General features: G+C 40.8%; 1 protein-coding gene across 1 annotated transcript in view; it reads left to right on the plus strand.

The window, feature by feature from the left end:
* Window positions 1-21,650, plus strand: part of STARD13 (StAR related lipid transfer domain containing 13) — a 612,129-nt gene that overhangs the window by 10,431 nt on the left and 580,048 nt on the right. The window contains exon 2 of the mRNA XM_069758984.1: window positions 14,954-15,829. Within this exon, the coding sequence (XP_069615085.1) occupies window positions 15,059-15,829 (771 nt within the window). The 5' untranslated portion in view covers window positions 14,954-15,058. The remainder of the gene's footprint in view (window positions 1-14,953; window positions 15,830-21,650) is intronic.

Consider the following 21,650-nt stretch of genomic DNA (forward strand, 5'->3'; position numbering starts at 1 on the left):
TTCAATGTATCTTTCTGGAAGCTAGAGCTCTCAGGGCATGCACAGCTCCGTGTCCTTTTTCCTTGATCTCTGACAGGATCCCACCCCTATCAGGGACCAACTACCTGATCGAAGCTCAGCCAGCAACTCACTAACTATCCCTCCAGACAACCAGTTTTACCTCCATGTGGGGAGTGACCTAATAAATAGGAGCAGGGCTCCCCCTGTTGGCCTGGAGTGTGAAATGTGTTGCATGTTTGTGATACCTGGATGCAGTTGTCCTGCTTTGCCTCCAAACATAGCATCGCCCTCCCCTAGAGGAGAATGATATTACTGCAACGACCAGGACCCTGGGGTGCTGCACTTGCACAACACATTTTGGGGTCCATTTTCTCATAATTCCCTTGTGAAAATAAAAAGGTTTGGGTCTAAAGTAATTTTTTTGTGAAAAAAGTTAAATGTTAATTTTTTCCTTCCACATTGCTCTAGTTCTTGTGAAGCACCTGAAGGGTTCATAAGCGTCTTGAATGTGGTTTCGTGCACTGTAACAATATATAGGTACTAAGGAATCTGATAGCGTGGGATAAAACCAGTCTGAGAGCAAAGCTGCAGTAAATGATGTATTTAAACAAAGCAAAAATGCAAACAGAAGTAACACAATTCCTGCAATTGTAATGAGGTGCTCAGCACAATATGGTAAATCACAGCACAGTGAATAGCGGGACGCGACCGCTAATATTAACCAGTCCAGCAAGGATATGATGAGGGAGCAAACAAGACACTTGACAAGCAAGTCCAGTAGGTTATTAGTGTGAATGCACACAGTACTTAATTGTGGGAATCCAGCAGAAGTGTAGTAGAAATGCACACAGTACTTAACCCCTTTACCCCCAAGGGTGGTTTGCACGTTAATGACCAGGCCAATTTTTACAATTCTGACCACTGTCCCTTTATGAGGTTATAACTCCGAAACGCTTCAACGGATCCTGGTGATTCTGACATTGTTTTCTCGTGACATATTGTACTTCATGATAGTGGTAAAATTTCTTTGATAATACCTGCGTTTATTTGTGAAAAAAACGGAAATTTGGCGAAAATTTTGAAAATTTCGCAATTTTCAAACTTTGAATATTTATGCAATTAAATCACAGAGATATGTCACACAAAATACTTAATAAGTAACATTTCCCACATGTCTCCTTTACATCAGCATAATTTTGGAACCAATTTTTTTTGTTTGTTAGGGAGTTATAAGGGTTAAAAGTTGACCAGCAATTTCTCATTTTTACAACACCATTTTTTTTTAGGGACCACGTCTCATTTGAAGTCATTTTGAGGGGTCTATATGATAGAAAATGCCCAAGTGTGACACCATTCTAAAAACTGCACCCCTCAAGGTGCTCAAAACCACATTCAAGAAGTTTATTAACCCTTCAGGTGTTTAATAGGAATTTTTGGAATGTTTAAATAAAAATGAACATTTAACTTTTTTACACAAAAAATTTACTTCAGCTCCAATTTGTTTTATTTTACCAAGGGTAACAGGAGAAATTGGACCCAAAAAGTTGTTGTCCAATTTGTCCTGAGTACGCTGATACCCCATATGTGGCAGTAAACCACTGTTTGGGCGCATGGGAGAGCTCGGAAGGGAAGGAGCGCTATTTGACTTTTCAATGCAAAATTGACAGGAATTGAGATGGGACGCCATGTTGCGTTTGGAGAGCCACTGATGTGCCTAAACATTGAAACCCCCCACAAGTGACACCATTTTGGAAAGTAGACCCCCTAAGGAACTTATCTGGATGTGTGGTGAGCACTTTGACCCACCAAGTGCTTCACAGAAGTTTATAATGCAGAACCGTAAAAATAAAAAATCATATTTTTTCACAAAAATTATATTTTTGCCCCCAATTTTTTATTTTTCCAAGGGTAAGAGAAGAAATTGGACCTCAAAAGTTGTTGTCCAATTTGTCCTGAGTACGCTGATACCCCATATGTGGCAGTAAACCACTGTTTGGGCGCATGGGAGAGCTCGGAAGGGAAGGAGCGCAGTTTGACTTTTCAATGCAAAATTGACAGAAATTGAGATGGGACGCCATGTTGCGTTTGGAGAGCCACTGATGTGCCTAAACATTGAAACCCCCCACAAGTGACACCATTTTGGAAAGTAGACCCCCTAAGGAACTTATCTAGAGGTGTGGTGAGCACTTTGACCCACCAAGTGCTTCACAGAAGTTTATAATGCAGAACCGTAAAAATAAAAAATCATATTTTTTCACAAAAATTATATTTTTGCCCCCAATTTTTTATTTTTCCAAGGGTAAGAGAAGAAATTGGACCTCAAAAGTTGTTGTCCAATTTGTCCCGAGTACGCTGATACCCCATATGTGGCAGTAAACCACTGTTTGGGCGCATGGGAGAGCTCGGAAGGGAAGGAGCGCCGTTTGACTTTTCAATGCAAAATTGACAGGAATTGAGATGGGACGCCATATTGCGTTTGGAGAGCCACTGATGTGCCTAAACATTGAAACCCCCCACAAGTGACACCATTTTGGAAAGTAGACCCCCTAAGGAACTTATCTGGATGTGTGGTGAGCACTTTGACCCACCAAGGGCTTCACAGAAGTTTATAATGCAGAGCCATAAAAATAAAACAAAATTTTTTTCCCACAAAAATTATTTTTTAGCCCCCAGTTTTGTATTTTCCCTAGGGTAACAGGAGAAATTGGACCCCAAAAGTTGTTGTCCAATTTGTCCTGAGTACGCTGATACCCCATATGTGGGGGGGAACCACCGTTTGGGCGCATGGGAGGGTTCGGAAGGGAAGGAGCGCCATTTGGAATACAGACTTAGATGGAATGGTCTGCAGGCGTCACATTGCGTTTGCAGAGCCCCTAATGTACCTAAACAGTAGAAACCCCCCACAAGTGACACCATTTTGGAAAGTAGACCCCCTAAGGAACTCATCTTGATGTGTTGTGAGAGCTTTGAACCCCCAAGTATTTCACTACAGTTTATAACGCAGAGCCATGCAAATAAAAAATATTTTTTTTTCCACAAAAATTATATTTTAGCCCCCAGTTTTGTATTTTTCCAAGGTTAGCAGGAGAAATTGGACCCTAAATGTTGTTGTCCAATTTGTCCTGAGTACGCTGATACCCGATATGTGGGGGGGAACCACCGTTTGGGCGCATGGGAGGGCTCGGAAGGGAAGGAGCATCATTTGGAATGCTGACTTAGATGGATTGGTCTGCAGGCGTCACATTGCGTTTGCAGAGCCCCTAATGTACCTAAACAGTAGAAACCCCCCACAAGTGACCCCATATTGGAAACTAGACCCCTCAATGAACTTATCTAGATGTGTTGTGAGAACTTTGAACCCCCAAGTGTTTCACTACAGTTTATAACGCAGAGCCGTGAAAATAAAAAATCTTTTTGTTTTCCCACAAAAATTATTTTTTAGCCCCCAGTTTTGTATTTTCCCAAGGGTAACAGGAGAAATTGGTCCACAAAAGTTGTTGTCCAATTTGTCCTGAGTACGCTGATACCCCATATGTTGGGGTAAACCCCTGTTTGGGCACACAGGAGAGCTCGGAAGGGAAGGAGCACTGTTTTACTTTTTCAACGCAGAATTGGCTGGAATTGAGATCGGACGCCATGTCGTGTTTGGAGAGCCCCTGATGTGCCGAAACAGTGGAAACCCCCCAATTATAACTGAAACCCTAATCTAAACACACCCCTAACCCTAATTCCAACGGTAACCCTAACCACACCTCTAACCCTGACACACCCCTAACCCTAATCCCAACCCTATTCCCAACTGTAAATGTAATCTAAACCCTAACCCTAACTTTAGCCCCAACCCTAACTGTAGCCCCAACCCTAACCCTAACCCTAGCCCTAACCCTAACCCTAGCCCTAACCCTAACCCTAGCCCTAACCCTAACCCTAGCCCTAGCCCTAACCCTAGCCCTAACCCTAGCCCTAGCCCTAACCCTAGCCCTAACCCTAGCCCTAGCCCTAACCCTAGCCCTAACCCTAGCCCTAATGGGAAAATGGAAATAAATACATTTTTTTTTATTTTTCCCTAACTAAGGGGGTGATGAAGGGGGGTTTGATTTACTTTTATAGCGAGTTTTTTAGCGGATTTTTATGATTGGCAGCCGTCACACACTGAAAGACCCTTTTTATTGCAAAAAATATTTTTTGCAATACCACATTTTGAGAGCTATAATTTTTCCATATTTTGGTCCACAGAGTCATGTGAGGTCTTGTTTTTTGCGGGACGAGTTGACGTTTTTATTGAAAACATTTTTGGGCACGTGACATTTTTTTATCGCTTTTAATTCCGATTTTTGTGAGGAAGAATGACCAAAAGCCAGCTATTCATGAATTTCTATTGGGGGAGGCGTTTATACCGTTCCGCGTTTGGTAAAATTGATAAAGCAGTTTTATTCTTCGGGTCAGTACGATTACAGCGATACCTCATTTATATCATTTTTTTATGGTTTGGTGCTTTTATACGATAAAAACTATTTTACAGAAAAAATAATTATTTTTGCATCGCTTTATTCTCAGGACTATAACTTTTTTATTTTTTTGCTGATGATGCTGTATGGTGGCTCTTTTTTTGCGGGACAATATGACGCTTTCAGCGGTACCATGGTTATTTATATCTGTCCTTTTGATCGCGTGTTATTCCACTTTTTGTTCGGCGGTATGATAATAAAGCGTTGTTTTTTGCCTCGTTTTTTTTTTTTTTTTCTTACGGTGTTTACTGAAGGGGTTAACTAGTGGGACAGTTTTATAGGTCGGGTCGTTACGGACGCGGCGATACTAAATATGTGTACTTTTATTGGTTTTTTTTTTTTTATTTAGATGAAGAAATGTATTTATGGGAATAATATTTTTTTTTTTTTTTCATTATTTTGGAATATTTTTTTTTATTTTTTTTACACATTTGGAAAATTTTTTTTTTACTTTTTTACTTTGTCCCAGGGGGGGACATCACAGATCAGTGATCTGACAGTTTGCACAGCACTCTGTCAGATCACTGATCTGATAGGAGTGCAGGCTGCTTCACAGTGCCTGCTCTGAGCATGCTCTGTGAAGCCACCTCCCTCCCTGCAGGACCCGGATCCGCGGCCATCTTGGATCCGGGGCTCGAGCAGGGAGGGAGGTGAGGAGACCCTCGCAGCAACGCGATCACATCGCGTTGCTGCGGGGGGCTCAGGGAAGCCCGCAGGGAGCCCCCTCCCTGCGCGGTGCTTCCCTGCACCGCCGGCACATCGCGATCATCTTTGATCGCGGTGTGCCAGGGGTTAATGTGCCGGGGGCGGTCCGTGACCGCTCCTGGCACATAGTGCCGGATGTCAGCTGCGATAAGCAGCTGACACCCGGCCGCGATCGGCCGCGCTCCCCCCGTGAGCGCGGCCGATCGGCTATGACGTACTATCCCGTCCAGGGTCAGATAAGCCCAGGGCACCTCGACGGGATAGTACGTCTAAGGTCACAGAGGGGTTAAACGAGGAAGTCCCGCAAAACTTGATCATACGTGCGCACAGCACTTGTTTGTGGAAGTTCAATAATATGCAGGTGGTGCGTTGAGCATGAAGTCCTGAGAAAGAGAGGATGAGGGGGAAAAAGAGGGAGAGTGCTATCTAAGCGTAGTAGATGAGTAAAAACTCTCTTGGTGAGAAAAGCAACACTAGAATCTTGCTCATCTGGTGTGGTTGTGCAAAGAGGCACAACACTGGGAAAAGTTTAGCAAACTAGGGAAATCCATCCATAGGTGTGCTGCCCATCACAGCAGTTCCAGAGGTGAGATGAGGCAGAAAGGGGTGACGCAGACCACCGAGTAGTGAGCAGCTGAAGCAGGGAGTTCACCAGACCACAGGCAGATGCTCAGGAGCCAGCAGCACAAAATACTCAGGCACAGAAGAACACATGACTGGGACTTAAATAATCAGGACAGACAGGAAGTTCCGAGACAGGGTGAGGCGCTGTTTTTTTTATTTATCTGGATATGGAACACGCTCTGGGATGGACTCCCTGGTTTTAACGTGCGCCTCTTGGTCTTTAAAGACTTGGACATTTAAGGGTGCGGTTTAACAACTTTTTTTGTTTGGACAGGGTGAGATCCAAGACTCCATCTTGGATCAGGGCGAACAGGAACAAGGGAAGTCCGGAATCCTTACATGCACCTAAAAGGGTGCAGTTTTTAGAATGTTATCACTTTTAGGTATTTTCTATCATATTAACCCCCCAAAGTCACTTCAAATGTGATGTGGTCCCTAAAAAAAATGGTTTTGTAAATTTTGATGGAAAAATGAGAAATCGCTGGTCAAATTTTAACCCTTACAATGTGCTAACAAAAAAAATTATGTTTCCAAGATTATACTGATGTAAAGTTGACATGTGGGAAATGTTATTTATTAACTATTTTGTGTGGCACAACTCTGATTTAAGGGCACAAAAATTAAAAGTTTGAAAATTGCAACATTTTCAAAATTTTTGCCAAATTTCCAATTTTTTTCATCAATGAACGCAAGTCATATCAAATAAATATTACCACTAGCATAAAGTACAATAGGTCATGAAAAAACAGTCTCCGAATCAGTGGGATCCGTTCAAGCGTTCCAGAGCTATTACCTCATAAAGTTACAGTGGTCAGAATTGTAAAAATTGGCCTGGTCATGAAGGTCAAAATTGGCTCTGTCACTAAGGGTTAAATCATTTTTTATTATGTTTTCCACATCACTACCTTTATATAGGGTATTCATTTTATAGGAGAGAAAGATAATGCAGATAGAGACATGGGCACAAATAATGAAATTGGGGGTGGGTGTGGCATGGGGGGTGGGGTTAGAACAGTTAAGAGTTTAAGAAAGAATAGAGGTGCAGAGAGATACATAAAGTGCATGTATACTAATGCCAGAAGCGTCACCAACAAAATGAAGGAATTAGAATTAATTTTGTTGGAGCATAATTTTGACATGGTGGGAATATCTGAGACATGGCTGGATGAGAGCCATGACTGGGCTGTTAACTTGCAGGGCTATAGTCTGTTCAGAAATGACCGTACAGATAAGAGAGGGGGAGGTATGTGTCTATGTGTAAAATCATCCTTAACCGCTTTCTGCCATATGACGTACTATGCCGTCGAGCTGACCTGGGATGTAATTCCCAGGGACTGGATAGTATGTCATGGGCAATCAGCCGCGCTCATGGGGGAGCGTGGCTAATCGCCGCCAGGGTCAGCTGATTATTACAGCTGACATCCAGCACTATGTGCCTGGAGCGGTCACGAACCGCTCCCAGCACATTAACCCCGGAACACTGCGATCAAACATGATAGAAGCATTCCAGCAGCATAGGGAAGCATCGCGCAGGGATGGAGCTCCCTGCATACTTCCCTGAAACCATTGGAACAACGCGATGTGATCGCGTTGTTCTGAGTGTCTCCTCCCTGCAGGCCCCAGATCCAAAATGGATGCGGGCTCCTTCCGGGTCCTGCAGGGAGGTGGCTTGCAAGCGCCTGCTAGGAGCCGGCAAGCCTACAGCACTGCCTGTCAGATCGCTGATCTGACACAGTGCTTTGCAAAGTGTCAGATCAGCGATCTGACACTATACAACCATGTCCCACCCTGGGACAAAGTAAAAAAGAAAAAAAAAGAAATCCTAATAAATCCTAAATAAAGAAAAAAAAGTTGTTCCAATAAATACATTTCTTTATCTAAATAAAAAAACAAACAATAAAAGTACACATATTTATTATCGCCGCATCCATAATGACCCAACCTATAAAACTGTCCTACTAGTTAACCCCTTCAGTGAACACCGTAAAAAGAAAGTCAAAAAAGTGCTTTTTTTATCATATTGCTGAACAAAAAGTGGAATAACACGCAATCAAAAAGACGGATATAAATAAACATGGTACCGCTGAAAACAACATCTTGTCCCGTAAAAAATGAGCTGCCATACAGCATCATCAGCGAAAAAATAAAAATGTTATAGTCCTCAGAATAAAGTGATGCAAAAATATTTTTTTTTTATATATATAAAATACTTTTTATCATATAAAAGCACCAAAACATAAAAAAATATAAATGTGGTATCGCTGATAAAGAATAAAACTGCTTTATCAATTTTACCAAACGTGGGACGGTATAAATGCCCCCCCCCCCAAAAAAAAGAAATTAATGAATAGCTGGTTTTTGGTTATTCTGCTTCATAAAAATCAGAATAAAAAGCGATCAAAAAATGTCACGTGCCCGAAAATGGTACCAATAAAAACATCAACTCGTCCCACAAAAAACAAGATCTCACATGACTCTGTGGACCAAAATATGGAAAAAATTATAGCTCTCAAAATGTGGAGACGCAAAAAATATTTTTTTTGCAATAAAAAGCGTCTTTTAGTGTGTGACAGCTGCCAATCATGAAAATCCGCTAAAAAATCCCACTATAAATAGTAAATCAAACCCCCTTCAGAAAAGTAATAAAATGAAAAAAATGTATTTCCATTTTCCCATTAAGGTTAGAGCTGCAATTAAGGTTGGGGCTATGGTTAGGGTTTGGGCTAAAGTTACGGTTAGGGCTGGGGCTAAAGTTAGGGTTAGGGTTTGGATTACATTTACAGTTGGGATTAGGGTTGGGATTAGGGTTAGGGGTGTGTCAGGGTTAGGGGTGTGGTTAGGGTTATGGTTGGAATTAAGGTTAATGGTGTTTTGGAGTTAGGGGTGTGGTTGGAATTAGGGTTAGGGGCGTGTTCGGGTTAGGGGTGTAGTTAGGGTTATGGTTAGGATTGGGGTTAGGGGTGTGTTTAGGTTAGGGTTTCAGTTAGGATTGAGGGGTTTCCTCTGTTTAGGCACATCAGGGGCTCTCCAAACACGATATGGCATCTGATCTCAATTCCAGCCAATTCTGTGTTGAAAAAGTAAGACAGGGCTACTTCTCTTCAGAGCTCTCCCGTGCGCCCAAACAGGGGTTTACCCCAACATATGGGGTATCAGCGTACTCACGACAAATTGGACAACAACTTATGGGGTCCAATTTCTCTTGCTACCCTTGGGAAAATAAAAATTGGGGGCTAAAAAAATGATTTTTTATTTTCACGGCTCTGCGTTATAAACTAGTAAAACACCTGGGGGTTCAAAATTCTCACAACACATCTAGATAAGTTCCTTGGGGGGGGGGATAATTTCCAATATGGGGTCACCTGTGGGGGCATTCTGCTGTTTAGGTACATCAGGGGCTCTGCAAATGCAATGTGACGCCTGCAGACCAATCCATCTAAGTCTGCATTCCAAACGGCGCTCCTTCCCTTCCAAGCTCTATTATGCGCCCAAACAGTGGTTCCCCCCCACATATGGGGTATCAGCGTAATCGGGAAAAATTGGGCAACTACTATTGGGGTCCAATTTCTTCTTCTACCCTTGGAAAAAAACAAAACTGGGGGCTAAAAAATAATTTTTGTGGAAAAAAAAAGAATTTTTATTTTGATGGCTCTGCGTTATAAACTGTAGTGAAACACTTGGGGGTTCAAAGTTCTCACAACACATCTAGGTAAGTTCCTTAGGGGGTCTACTTTCCAAAATGGTGTCACATGTGGGGGGTTTCTACTGTTTAGGCACATCAGGGGCTCTCCAAACGCGACATGGCGTCCTATCTCAATTCCAGTCAATTTTGCAATGAAAAGTCAAACTGCGCTCTTTCACTTCCGATCTCTGCCATGCGCCCAAGCAGTGGTTTACCTCCACATATGGGGTATCAGCGTACTCAGGACAAATTGCACAACAACTTTTGGAGTCCAATTTCTTCTGTTATCCTTGGAAAAATAAAAAATTCAGGGTGAAAAAATCATTTTTGTGAAAAAATATGATTTTTTATTTTTACGGCTCTACATTATGAACTTCTGCGAAGCACTTGGTGGGTCAAAGTGCTCACCGCACATCTAGATAAGTTCTTTTGGGGGTCTACTTTCTAAAATGGTGTCACTTGTGGGGGATTTCAATCTTTAGGCACATCAGGGGCTCTCCAAACGCAACATGGCGTCCCATCTCAATTCCTGTCAATTTTGCATTGAAAAGTCAAACGGCGCTCCTTCCCTTCCGAGCTTTGCCATGTGCCCAAACAGTGGTTTACCCCCACATATGGGGTGTCAGCGTACTCAGGACAAATTGTACAACAACAACTTTTGGGGACCAATTTCTCCTGTTACCCTTGGTAAAATAATACAAATTGGAGCTGAAGTAAATTTTTGTGAAAAAAAGTTAAATGTTCTTTTTTTTTTTAAACATTCCAAAAATTCATGTGAAACACCTGAAGGGTTAATAAACTTCTTGAATGTGGTTTTGAGCACCTTGAGGGGTCCAGTTTTTAGAATGGTGTCACACTTGGGTAATTTCTATCATATAGACCCCTCAAAGTGACTTCAAGTGTGATGTGGTCCTTAAAAAAAAATGGTGTTGTAAAAATGAGAAATTGCTGGTCAACTTTTAACCCTTATAACTCCCTAACAGAAAAAAAATGTGGTTCCAAAATTGTGCTGTTGTAAAGTAGACATGTGAGAAATGTTACTTATTAAGTATTTTGTGTGACATATCTCTGTGATTTAAGGGCATAAAAATTCAAATTTGGAAAATTGTGAAATTTTCTAAATTTTCACCAAATTTCCATTTTGTTCACAAATAAACTCAGGTAATATCAAATAAATTTTACCACTATCATGAAGTACAATATGTCACGAGAAAACAATGTCATCAGGATCCATTGAAGTGTTCCAGGGTTATAACCTCATAAAGGGACAGTGGTCAGAATTGTAAAAATTGACCCGAGCATTAACTTGCAAACCACCCTTGGGGGGTTAAGGGGTTAAAACCCATCCTGCGTGATAATATATGTGAATCTAATGAAAATGTAGAGTCTCTGTGAGTGGAGATAAGGGGAAGGGGAAAAAATAATAAATTACTGATAGAGGTTTGTTATAAGTCCCCAAAAATAATAGGAGCAACGGGGAATATCCTCGTAAAGCAAGTAGATGAAGCTGCGACTCAGTCATTATTATGGGGGACTTCAACTACCCTGAAATACATTGGGGAACAGAAACCTGCTCTTCCAGCAAAGGTAATAGGTTTTTGACAACTATGATAGACAATTACCTTTCCCAACTGGTTCAGGACCCAACAAGAAGGGGGGGGGGCACTGCTAGACCCAATATTAACCAACAGGCCAGACCGCATATCAAATATAAGGGTTGGGGGTCACTTGGGGAATAGTGATCACAAAATAATAAGTTTTCATGTATCCTTTAGTAAGATGTGTAGTAGAGGGGTTACAAGGACACTAAACTTCAGGAGCCCAAATTTCCAACGGATGAGAGAGGATCTTGGTGCAATTAACTGGGACGATATTCTGAGACATAAAAATACACAAAGAAAATGGGAGACGTTTCATAGCATCCTGGATAGGGCCTGTGCACAGTATATACCGTATGGGAATAAACATACTAGAAATAGGAGGAAACCAATATGGCTAAATAGAGCTGTAAGGGGCACAATAAGTGACAAAAATAAAGCATTTAGAGAATTAAAGGAAGTAGGTAATGATGAGGCATTAAATAAATATAGAAAATCAAATAAATTCTGTAAAAAGCAAATCAAGGCAGCAAAGATTGAGACTGAGAGACTCATTGCCGGAGAGAGTAAAAATAATCCCCAAATATTCTTTAACTACATAAATAGGTAAGAAACTAAAAAATGATAGTGTTGGCCCCCTTAAAAATAGTCTGGGTGAAATGGTGGATGAGGAAAAAGCCAATATGCAAAAATAACTTTTTTCATCAGTATTTACACAAGAAAATTCCATGGCAGACAAAATGATTAGTGATAACAAAAATTCCCCATTAAATGTCACCTGCTTAACCAGCAGGAAGTACGGCGGCGTCTAAAAATCAGTAAAATTGACAAATCTCCGAGCCCAGATGGGATGCACCACCGAGTACTGCAGGAAGTAAGTACAGTCATTTATAGACCATTATTTTTAATTTTTAAAGATTCCATAATAACAGGGTCTGTACCACAGGACTGGCGTGTAGCAAATGTGGTGCCAAAATGCAAAAAGGGGACAAAAACTGAACTCGGAAATTATAGGCCAGTAAGCTTAACCTCTACTGTGGGTAAAATCATGGAGGGCATTCTAAGAGATGCTATACTGGAGTATCTGAAGAGGAATTATCTCATTGCCCAATATCAACATGGGTTTACTAGGGACCGTTCCTGTCAGACTAATCTGATCAGTTTCTATGAAGAGGTAAGTTCCGGATTGGACCAAGGGAACCCAGTGGACATAGTGTATATGGACTTTTCAAAAGCTTTTGATACGGTGCCACACAAAAGGTTGATACATAAATGCGGGAAAATATGTGTAAGTGGGTTAAGAGCTGGCTCAGGGATAGGAAACAAAGGGTGGTAATTAGTGTTGAGCGATACTCAAAGGTATCGGTATCAGATGGGATCGGCTGATATCCAAAAAATATGGGATATCGCCGATACCGATACCCGATACCAATGCAAGTCAATAGGACACAAATATCGGAAGGTATCCTGGATGGTTCGCAGGGTCTGAAGGAGAGGAAACTCTCCTTCAAGCCCTGGGATCCATATTCATGTAAAAAATAAAGAATAAAAATAAAAAATATGGATATACTCACCCCTCCGAAGGACCCTGGCTGTCACCGCTGCGAGCGTCTGCCTCCGTCCCTAAGAACGCAGTGAGTGAAGGACCTTCGATGACGTCACGATCAGGTGACTGGTCACCTGACCGCTTACCTGACCGTGACGTCATCGAAGGTCCTTCACTCACTGCATTCTAAGGAACGGAGGCAGACGCTCGCAGCGGTGACAGCCAGGGTTCGTCGCAGGGGTGAGTATATCCATATTTTTTATTTTTATTCTTTATTTTTTATATGAATATGGATCCCAGGGCCTGAAGAAGAGTTTCCTCTCCTTCAGACCCTGGGAACCATACGCACCGCACACGCCGAAGATGACTGGGAACACTTCCGATTCCGATATCACAAAAATATCGGAACTCGGTATCGGAATTCCGTTACAGCAGATATCGGCCGATACCCGAAATTTGCAGTATCGGAATGCTCAACAATAGTAGTAATTAATGGAGCACACTCGGACTGGGTCGCGGTTAGCAGTGGGGTACCACAGGGGTAAGTATTGGGCCCTCTTCTTTTTAACATATTTATTAATGACCTTATAGGGGGCATTCAGAGCAGAATTTAAATATTTGCAGATGACACTAAACTCTGCAGGGTAATCAATACAGAGGAGGACAATTTTATATTGCAGGAGGATTTATGTAACCTAGAAGCTTGGGCTGATAAATGAGCTTTAATGGGGATAAATATAAGGTCATGCACTTGGGTAGCGCGAATAAGATGCATAACTATGTGCTTAATTGTAAAACACTGGGCAAAACCATCAATGAAAAAGACCTGGGTGTATGGGTGGATGACAAACTCACATTTAGTGGCCAGTGCCAGGCCGCTGCTAAAAAGGTAAATAAAATAATGGGATGCATTAAAAGAGGCATAGATGCTCATGAGGAGAACATAATTTTACCTTTATACAAGTCACTAGTTCGACCACACTTATAATACTGTGCACAGTTCTGGTCTCCGGTGTACAAGAAAGACATAGCTGAACTAGAGCTGGTGCAGAGAAGAGCGACCAAGGTTATTAGAGGACTTGGGGGTCTGCAATACCAAGATAGGTTATTACACTTGGGGCTATTTAGTTTGGAAAAACGAAGGTTAAGGGGTGATCTTATTACAATGTATAAATATATGAGGGGACAGTACAAAGACCTTTCTGATGATCTTTTTAATCATAGACCTGAGACAGGGATAAGGGGGCATGCTCTACCTCTGGAGGAAAGAAGGTTTAGGCATAATAACAGACGTGGATTCTTTACTGTAAGAGCAGCGAGACTATGGAACTCTCTGCCGTATGATGTTGTAAAGAGTGATTCATTGCTAAAATTTAAGAGGGGACTGGATGCCTTTCTTGAAAAGTATAATGTTACAGGTTAAATAAACTAGATTCCTTGATAGGGCGTTGATCCAGGGAACTAGTCTGATTGCCGTATGTGGAGTCAGGAAGGAATTTTTTCCCCCAATGTGGAGCTTACTGTTTGCCACATGGGTTTTTCTTTTTGCCTTCCTTCGGATCAACATGTTAGGGCATGTTAGGTTAGGATATGGGTTGAAGTAGATGGACTTAAAGTCTTCCTTCAGACTTAATAACTATGTAATACTATGTAATATAATACAAATGAGAAATGTTCACAGTGGCCACTACGACTTATACTAGAAACACACTTTCTGTTCCAAATCAGAATGCTTTTCAGGAGTATTGCTCAGACAGGATTATAATAAAATGGTAACACCATTGTATACAGTAAATATCACAGAATCCAACCTTCACAATACGTGATGTCACATTTGGCCTCCTCGCTTTACTTTCACAATGACATTTGCCCTTATGGCAATAAACTTATTAAATGCTTCAATATAACTTAAGATGTGAGTAATTCTATATCTATTACTCTTCATGTTTCCAACAGGAAGTAGTAGTCTATTATTAGGCCTTGTGGCCAAAGTGAAGAGAACAAGATTTTTTTTAATTTTTTTATATATATAGTTTTATGAAAAATAAAATATTATAATAATTTAAACAATATGTCATTTTCTGATGACATATTACTTTTATAGGGTTATTTGGAAATACATTTTAATGACCTATCCATGACTTTACCATAAAAGAAGATGTATGGACCGGTACAAATATGTTTTGTCATAAAGTATACATTTCATTGTGTGTAACATCATATATTCTTGTAGACCAACACCCAAAAACCCTTCTGCAATTTGATATTCTTTCTTTCTTCTTTATTACAGAAGAGTAGATGGGATGTTAAGACTCTCCTTGTACAACAAGGTCTTCAATTCAAGAGCATAATAATAGGAACAATATGATAAAAGCGTGACTAATCTTATTCAAGCATGGAAACAATCTTGGATCTTGACGGTACGTCAATGCTTTCTTCTGCTTGTACGTTTTCTTTAACATCAATAAATGTGAGAACGGACTACTTCCCATCTGGAAGGAATACAAACAAAACACATATAGAAGACTTCGACACTTTATTAGGGTCGGAACCTGATGTCACCAGTCACTTACATACAAGAGAAAGTAACACCAAAATCCATGAGAATAGCAGGTGGTCAATAGGAGACATTAGTCCAACAACACTGGGGCTTGACAACTGGGCAACAATTGAAGCCAACCCTACAGCCAAGTTTGTCGATTGGTCACCATCATCCACTGAGAATTACCTTTTGCCAAACAATGTGTCTGCCAATGAAAATGCTGGCATTGAAGACGGATACCAAGAAATTTCTGCAACATCATTACAACCGGAAACCTCTTACAGCAAGTCTCACAATGTGCGAGTAGTCAAGCATAAGCCAAGTGCCATCACGTTCACTGACTTACCCCTTGACATTATTTGCGATGGTGATGGTTATGAGAATGACACACGAGAGGATAAAGAAAGTGGTGATGACACCGAGGAAGATGATGAGAATGATGATGTTTTTACAGATTTGCCACGTTATAAATATACTTTTACCGGTATAAAAAGGAGGAGTTCCCACCCTAGAAGCCCAACTAAAATATCCGTTGACTCTAAGGATATTTTCCAAGTGTTCAATAAGAACAGTGTTCAGAACAATGGCACTGATTTGGGCGAAGAAGAAAGAAAGTTATCCATGGTAAGAACTTTCACAACAAAATAAACTTACATCACTTTCCCTAAAAATGTATTATTGATTGCTTTTTAGTATGTCAAATATTAAATATGGATATTATAGCATGCAGCTCTGTATTAGACTTTTCACTATATGATAGGTATACATTAAAGAGTAACTGTCATTTTAACTTTGTTTCATAACTTAATAGTACACATTAATTCCCAATTCATGGGTAAAATTTGTCTTCAGTGAATACAGACTTTTCCATTACGCAGATAGATGACAGTTGGTGCTTACAATGTTCTGTGGAGAACTGTAACTGTTGTTTCAGGAGAACTTGCGGCAGAATATTTGTATGCAAAGAAGGTTCTCCAGCCATATTCTAGATAAAATAGTGAGCTTGGTTACAACATGTTAAAAATACATCTTCAAGTATATCCAAATATATATTTTCCTACGTGTTTCAGACCATAACTCAGTCCTCATTCATGGATAAAAAATCTATAAATCTATTTATCCATGAATAATGACTGAGTTACGGTCAGAAATTTACAGGAAACATATGTTTGGATATACTTGAAGTAGGTTTTTAACATGTTGGAATAACGCTTACTATTTTAGATGGAATACGGCGTGAGAACCTTCTTTGGATCCTTGTTGTGCCATACATTGCAGGAATGAGTTTCTCCATACCAAGAATCTCACTGTAACCTTTACAAGAGTGAGCTGTTTTTTTCCTATATCATTGTGACAGAATGACTGAGTCTGTCTCTAGCTCTACCCCTTTCCATAGAATTGTAAAAGCACCAATTGTCATCTCTGATCTCAGTAATGGGAAAATCTGTCTTCATTCAACAAAGATTTTAAAGATTTTACCCATGCATTGAAAGTGAAAGATCAATCCAGGAGGGGAAAGACGCAAGAAGGGAAAGTTACTTATTTTTATGTGTACTGTTGATCTATAAAATATAAATTATAACAACAGTTACTCTTTATGCCAAGATAATAGCAAAGTTTTATAAAAGTTTCAACACATTTTAGATTGAGATGTGTCCCGAGCTTAGTTATTGTCTACATGTTTGACTACTAGCATAGAACAATACAGAAAAGGAGTCTGCAGTATATCAGTGACTATAGGAGTTTAAAAAGAGAGAAGTGTGGAACAGGGCTTTATCTAGAAAAATTACATCTGCATATAACAGGTAACGCAGATAAAGTTTCTGTCTCCTTGCCCAATTTATATGCTTGGCTGCATGATATGGACTCAAGGTTCATGTTCATGAGAGTAAATGCTTTCACTGATGCTATACAGGATATATGTGTGTGTGATGGAATATATCACTAATGCCGTTGGGTTTATATCCTTTGAATAATGTAAGACAAATTACAAAATGACTTTAATCTCATTATAAAACATTAAAACATGAAATATGCTTACTTGATGCTTACATCTTCACTCAAAAAAGAAGCTGCTACGTCTCACCATGTCTATATGTGGAAGAGCTGCTTTTAGGCAAAATGTGTACTGGGAAGGGTTTTTTGTGAAGTGCTGGACTCCTTGAACTGCAACAGATTGAAAGTGAGGCAGTCTAAACCAAGGAGTGGAATTTAAAGTGAACATGTCATCAGGCATTGTCAGGTTGGCGCTGTTACACTGATTACCTGGGTTGAAGAAATCCGTCTTGTGGTTCTTGTTTAATCTGTGTTTGCAGTTTTGAGTTAATGAGATTCTTGTGCTCCGGGGCAGGTCTTTTTCTGATGCTCTGACCTCATCATCATAATTCTGGGCTTAAATAACAGGGTACTGAACCTTCAGTGATCTGCCTCCTATTTTAAATAATGCGCCTGCTCATTCAATATTGTGATCTTCAAAAAAAAAAAAAATTTGCTTCAACAAAATGGCACACAACACGCAACACCGGACATAGTGATAAAAATACAATACTTTTATCACACAAATAACAAATACATAAAACTCTCCAACAAACCCTTTGATACCACAACGTTTTCTTCGTCCCAGTCTTCCCCTACAGATACATTGTAATTTTCTAGCATAGGAATCTTTTACAAGACTATTCAAAGATTAAGGGTTAGTTCACCCTGGGCGTTATTGCTGATTTTTTTTTTCTGCAGCAAAACCTGATTTCTCGGCAAGTGCTTCAAAGGTATCTCCCCTCCTTCTTGCTCAATCTCAGCCCATTGGTTCTTACCTGGGGAAAAATGGCAATCTATAAACTGAGCTATGGTAGAGGCTTGGAAGTATGTTTTAAAGTTAGGAAGCCCTGGACCTCCCAATGCTTTAGGGTGTGTTAAAGTTTGCATACTAATTCTAGGCCTAGATCTCCCCCCCACAAATCTTATCATAGCAGAACGAAGCTTATCAAAAAACTGCGGGGAGGGGATACAGGTCTGGTCTGTTAAAAAATATAGAGAAATCGAGGTAGTATATCCATTTTAATGGCATTCATCCTTCCAAACCATGATAATTTCAGTTTGCTCTATGATCCAAATGATTGGGCAGCACTGTGGCTCAGTGATTAGCACTGCAGCGCTGGAGTCCTGGGTTCAAATACCACCAAGGACAACATCTGCAAGGAGTTTGTATGTTCTCCCCGTGTTTGCGTGGGTTTCCTTCTACACTCCAAAGACATACTGATAGGGAATTTAGATTGTGAGCCCCTTTGAGGACAGCAGTGACAATGTGTGCGAACTGTAAAGCGCTACGGAATATGTTGGTGCTATATAAATAAAAGATTATTAGTATCCGAAGTCCTTAAGGGTTCCGTCCAAAAGTTTTTGAGTTTTAGATAGTTAAGAGAGAAAAGTTTGGGTGGATCAGAAGGAATGAAGACTCCCAAATTTTTTATGGCATCTGCACGCCATTTGAAAGCGAAGTTTGATGTTGTTAAATAAACCTCCTCATTGGAAAGTGAGATATTCAACGCTATTGACTTTGATAATTCACTTTGAAGTTGCTCAGGAAACTAAATCTATCAAAAGCTTTCATTACAGAGGGTAAAGAGATTTGGGGCTGTGATACGTACAAAAGGAGATCACCACCATATAATGCTGTTTTGTAATTTGTGGAGCCTATATTTATCCCATGTATGTAAGAATTGTTCCTAATTACATTAGCAAGATGTTCCATCACTAATATATAGAGCAGAGGGGACAGGGGGCACCCCTGTCTGGTTCCATTTCGAATCGCGAAGGGAGAAGATAATGTTCCGTTTACCCTAACTCATCCAGTAGGGCCTTTATATAAAGAAAGGATCTTTTGCAGATAACAAGGACCAATGCCCAACTGACACAGCACTTCTATCATAAACCGCCAGTGGACCCTATCAAAGGCCTTTTCTGCATCGACTGATAAGAAACCTAGGGGTAAAGATTTAGATTTAACCTTAGAGATAATAAGCATTGTCTTAATAGTATTGTCCCTTGCCTCCTGGCCCTGCACAAATCCCACTTGTTCTGTGACTGCTATTGCTGGTAGTAAAGGGGCTAGCCTATCTGCCAATATCTTCAATAGTATTTTAATGTCCACATTAATTAGAGATATAGGCAGGGCCGGACTGGGACTAAAATTCAGCCCTGGCATTTGAAGTTACACAGGCCCACTTGTCATATGGTGACTGTATAATATCTTTGTACACTTGTATGTTACAAGAAGTGAGGGGAGTGTAACACGACTATATAACATATAATTACAGCTGTATCCAGCATTACAGCTCAGTCCTATTTATTGCTTTTAGTTGCAGTACCAAGAAAAGCCGCTACTTTACCTACATAACGATAATGAAAGGATTGAGATGACCAAAGGCTATGGAACCTCATTCTGATGCTCCATAAACTTTGCCTACAGCCACTTTTGGTTCCGCTGAGCAGGACGAGACCCAGTGACTCTGAAAAGCGGGGACATGAGTAACGTCACAACTCTTCAGATATTCCAGGTCTGGCGCTGAGCTCGGCGACTGTAAAGAGCGGTACCGTTACTACTGTCACCGCTCTTCAGAGCCGCTGGGTCTAGCCAGGTCTGGGCTAGTAGTGGGAGTGTCTGATAGACACCTCTCTATTACTTACACCAGGGATTGATAGCAGCTGACATTACGCAGCTGACATCAACCCTAAAAATCATTACACATACCAGAATTAAATGCTTTGGCGGCTGGGAAAAGCAGTCGAGTTAGCGCTATTCCCAGGTGTCGGGTGCTAACTACAACTGTCATCATCCTTGCCTCATCTCCCTCTGAAGCATTTCTGCTGTATTTACATGTGCTGATCTCAGGCCGCTAAACGAGTGTGATCGACAATACTGAAGTCGTTCGCTTGTTTCCCGGTCTCTTTACACCAACTGAGAAAGAATGAAGGGAACAGAACAATCACAATTAGATCAATCTGTCCTCATACAGTATCATGTTAGCAGCAGCACATCTACAGTTTACACCGGCGATGTGCTGCTGATTTCTGTTCCCACATAAACAATCCAATCACTCAATGAATAAGCAGCATTTTGTTTGCTTAGTATAATACACCCCATAGTCCTCCATATATTATAATGTGCACCTCAGTCTTCCATATAGTATAATACACTCCTCAGTCCTCCATATAGTATAATACACTCCTCATAGTCCTCCATATATTAAAATACACTGCTCAGTCCTCCACATAGTATAATACACTCTTCAGTCCTCCATATAGTATAATGTACTGCCACAGTCCTCCAAATAGGATAATACACTCCTCATAGTGCTCCATATAGTATAATGCCCTGCCATTGTCATCCATGTAGCACAATTCACTTCCCATAGTATGATGCACCACATAGTTTTTCATATAGTATAATGTATTCCCCATAGTCCTCAATACAGTATAATGCAGCCCACATATAGTAGATACCACTCCAGAGTATAATGCAGCCACCCCACAGAATATATTGTAGCCCCCTGAGTATAATGTAACCCCCCAGAGAATATAATGTAGCCCCCTCATATAGTATAATGCAGCCCCTGCATATATATGGTAGCCCCCTCATAGAGCATAATGCAGCCCCCCATAGAATATAATGTAGCCCCTCCATAGAATACAATGCAGCCCTCCTCATATAGTATAATTCAGCTCCCCATAGAATGTAATGTAGCCCCCAGAGAATATAATACAGCCCCCCATAGAATGTAATATAGCCCCCCCATAGAATATAATACAGCACCCCATAGAATGTAATACAGCCCACCTCCCCACAGAATACAATACAACCCCCATGGAATACAAAGTAGCCCCCATAGAATGTAATATAGCCCCCCATAGAATGTAATTCAGCCCCCCATAGAATGTAATACAGCCCAGCCCCCATAGAATGTAATACAGCCCAGCCCCATAGAATGCAATGCAGCCAGCCCCCATAGAATGTAATAAAGCCCCCCAATAGAATGTAATGCAGCCATCCCCCATAGAATGTAACAAAGCCCCACCAATAGAATGTAATACAGCACAGCCCCCATAGAATGTAATGCAGCCAGCCCCCATAGAATGTAATGCAGCCAGCCCCATAGAATGTAATGCAGCCATCCCCCATAGAATGTAATACAGCACAGCCCCCATAGAATGTAATACAGCCAGCCCCCATAGAATGCAATAAAGCCCCCCATAGAATGTAATACAGCACAGTCCCCCATAGAATGTAATACAGCACAGCCCCCATAGAATGTAATCCAGCCCATCCCCATAGAATGTAACACAGCCCCCCCCATAGAATGTAATGCAGCCAGCCCCCATAGAATGTAATGCAGCCAACCCCATAGAATGTAATAAAGCCCCCCATAGAATGTAATACAGCAATGTA

The sequence above is a fragment of the Ranitomeya imitator genome, chromosome 3, assembly GCF_032444005.1.
Source record: "Ranitomeya imitator isolate aRanImi1 chromosome 3, aRanImi1.pri, whole genome shotgun sequence".
In the NCBI taxonomy this organism is placed as follows: Eukaryota; Metazoa; Chordata; class Amphibia; order Anura; family Dendrobatidae; genus Ranitomeya; species Ranitomeya imitator.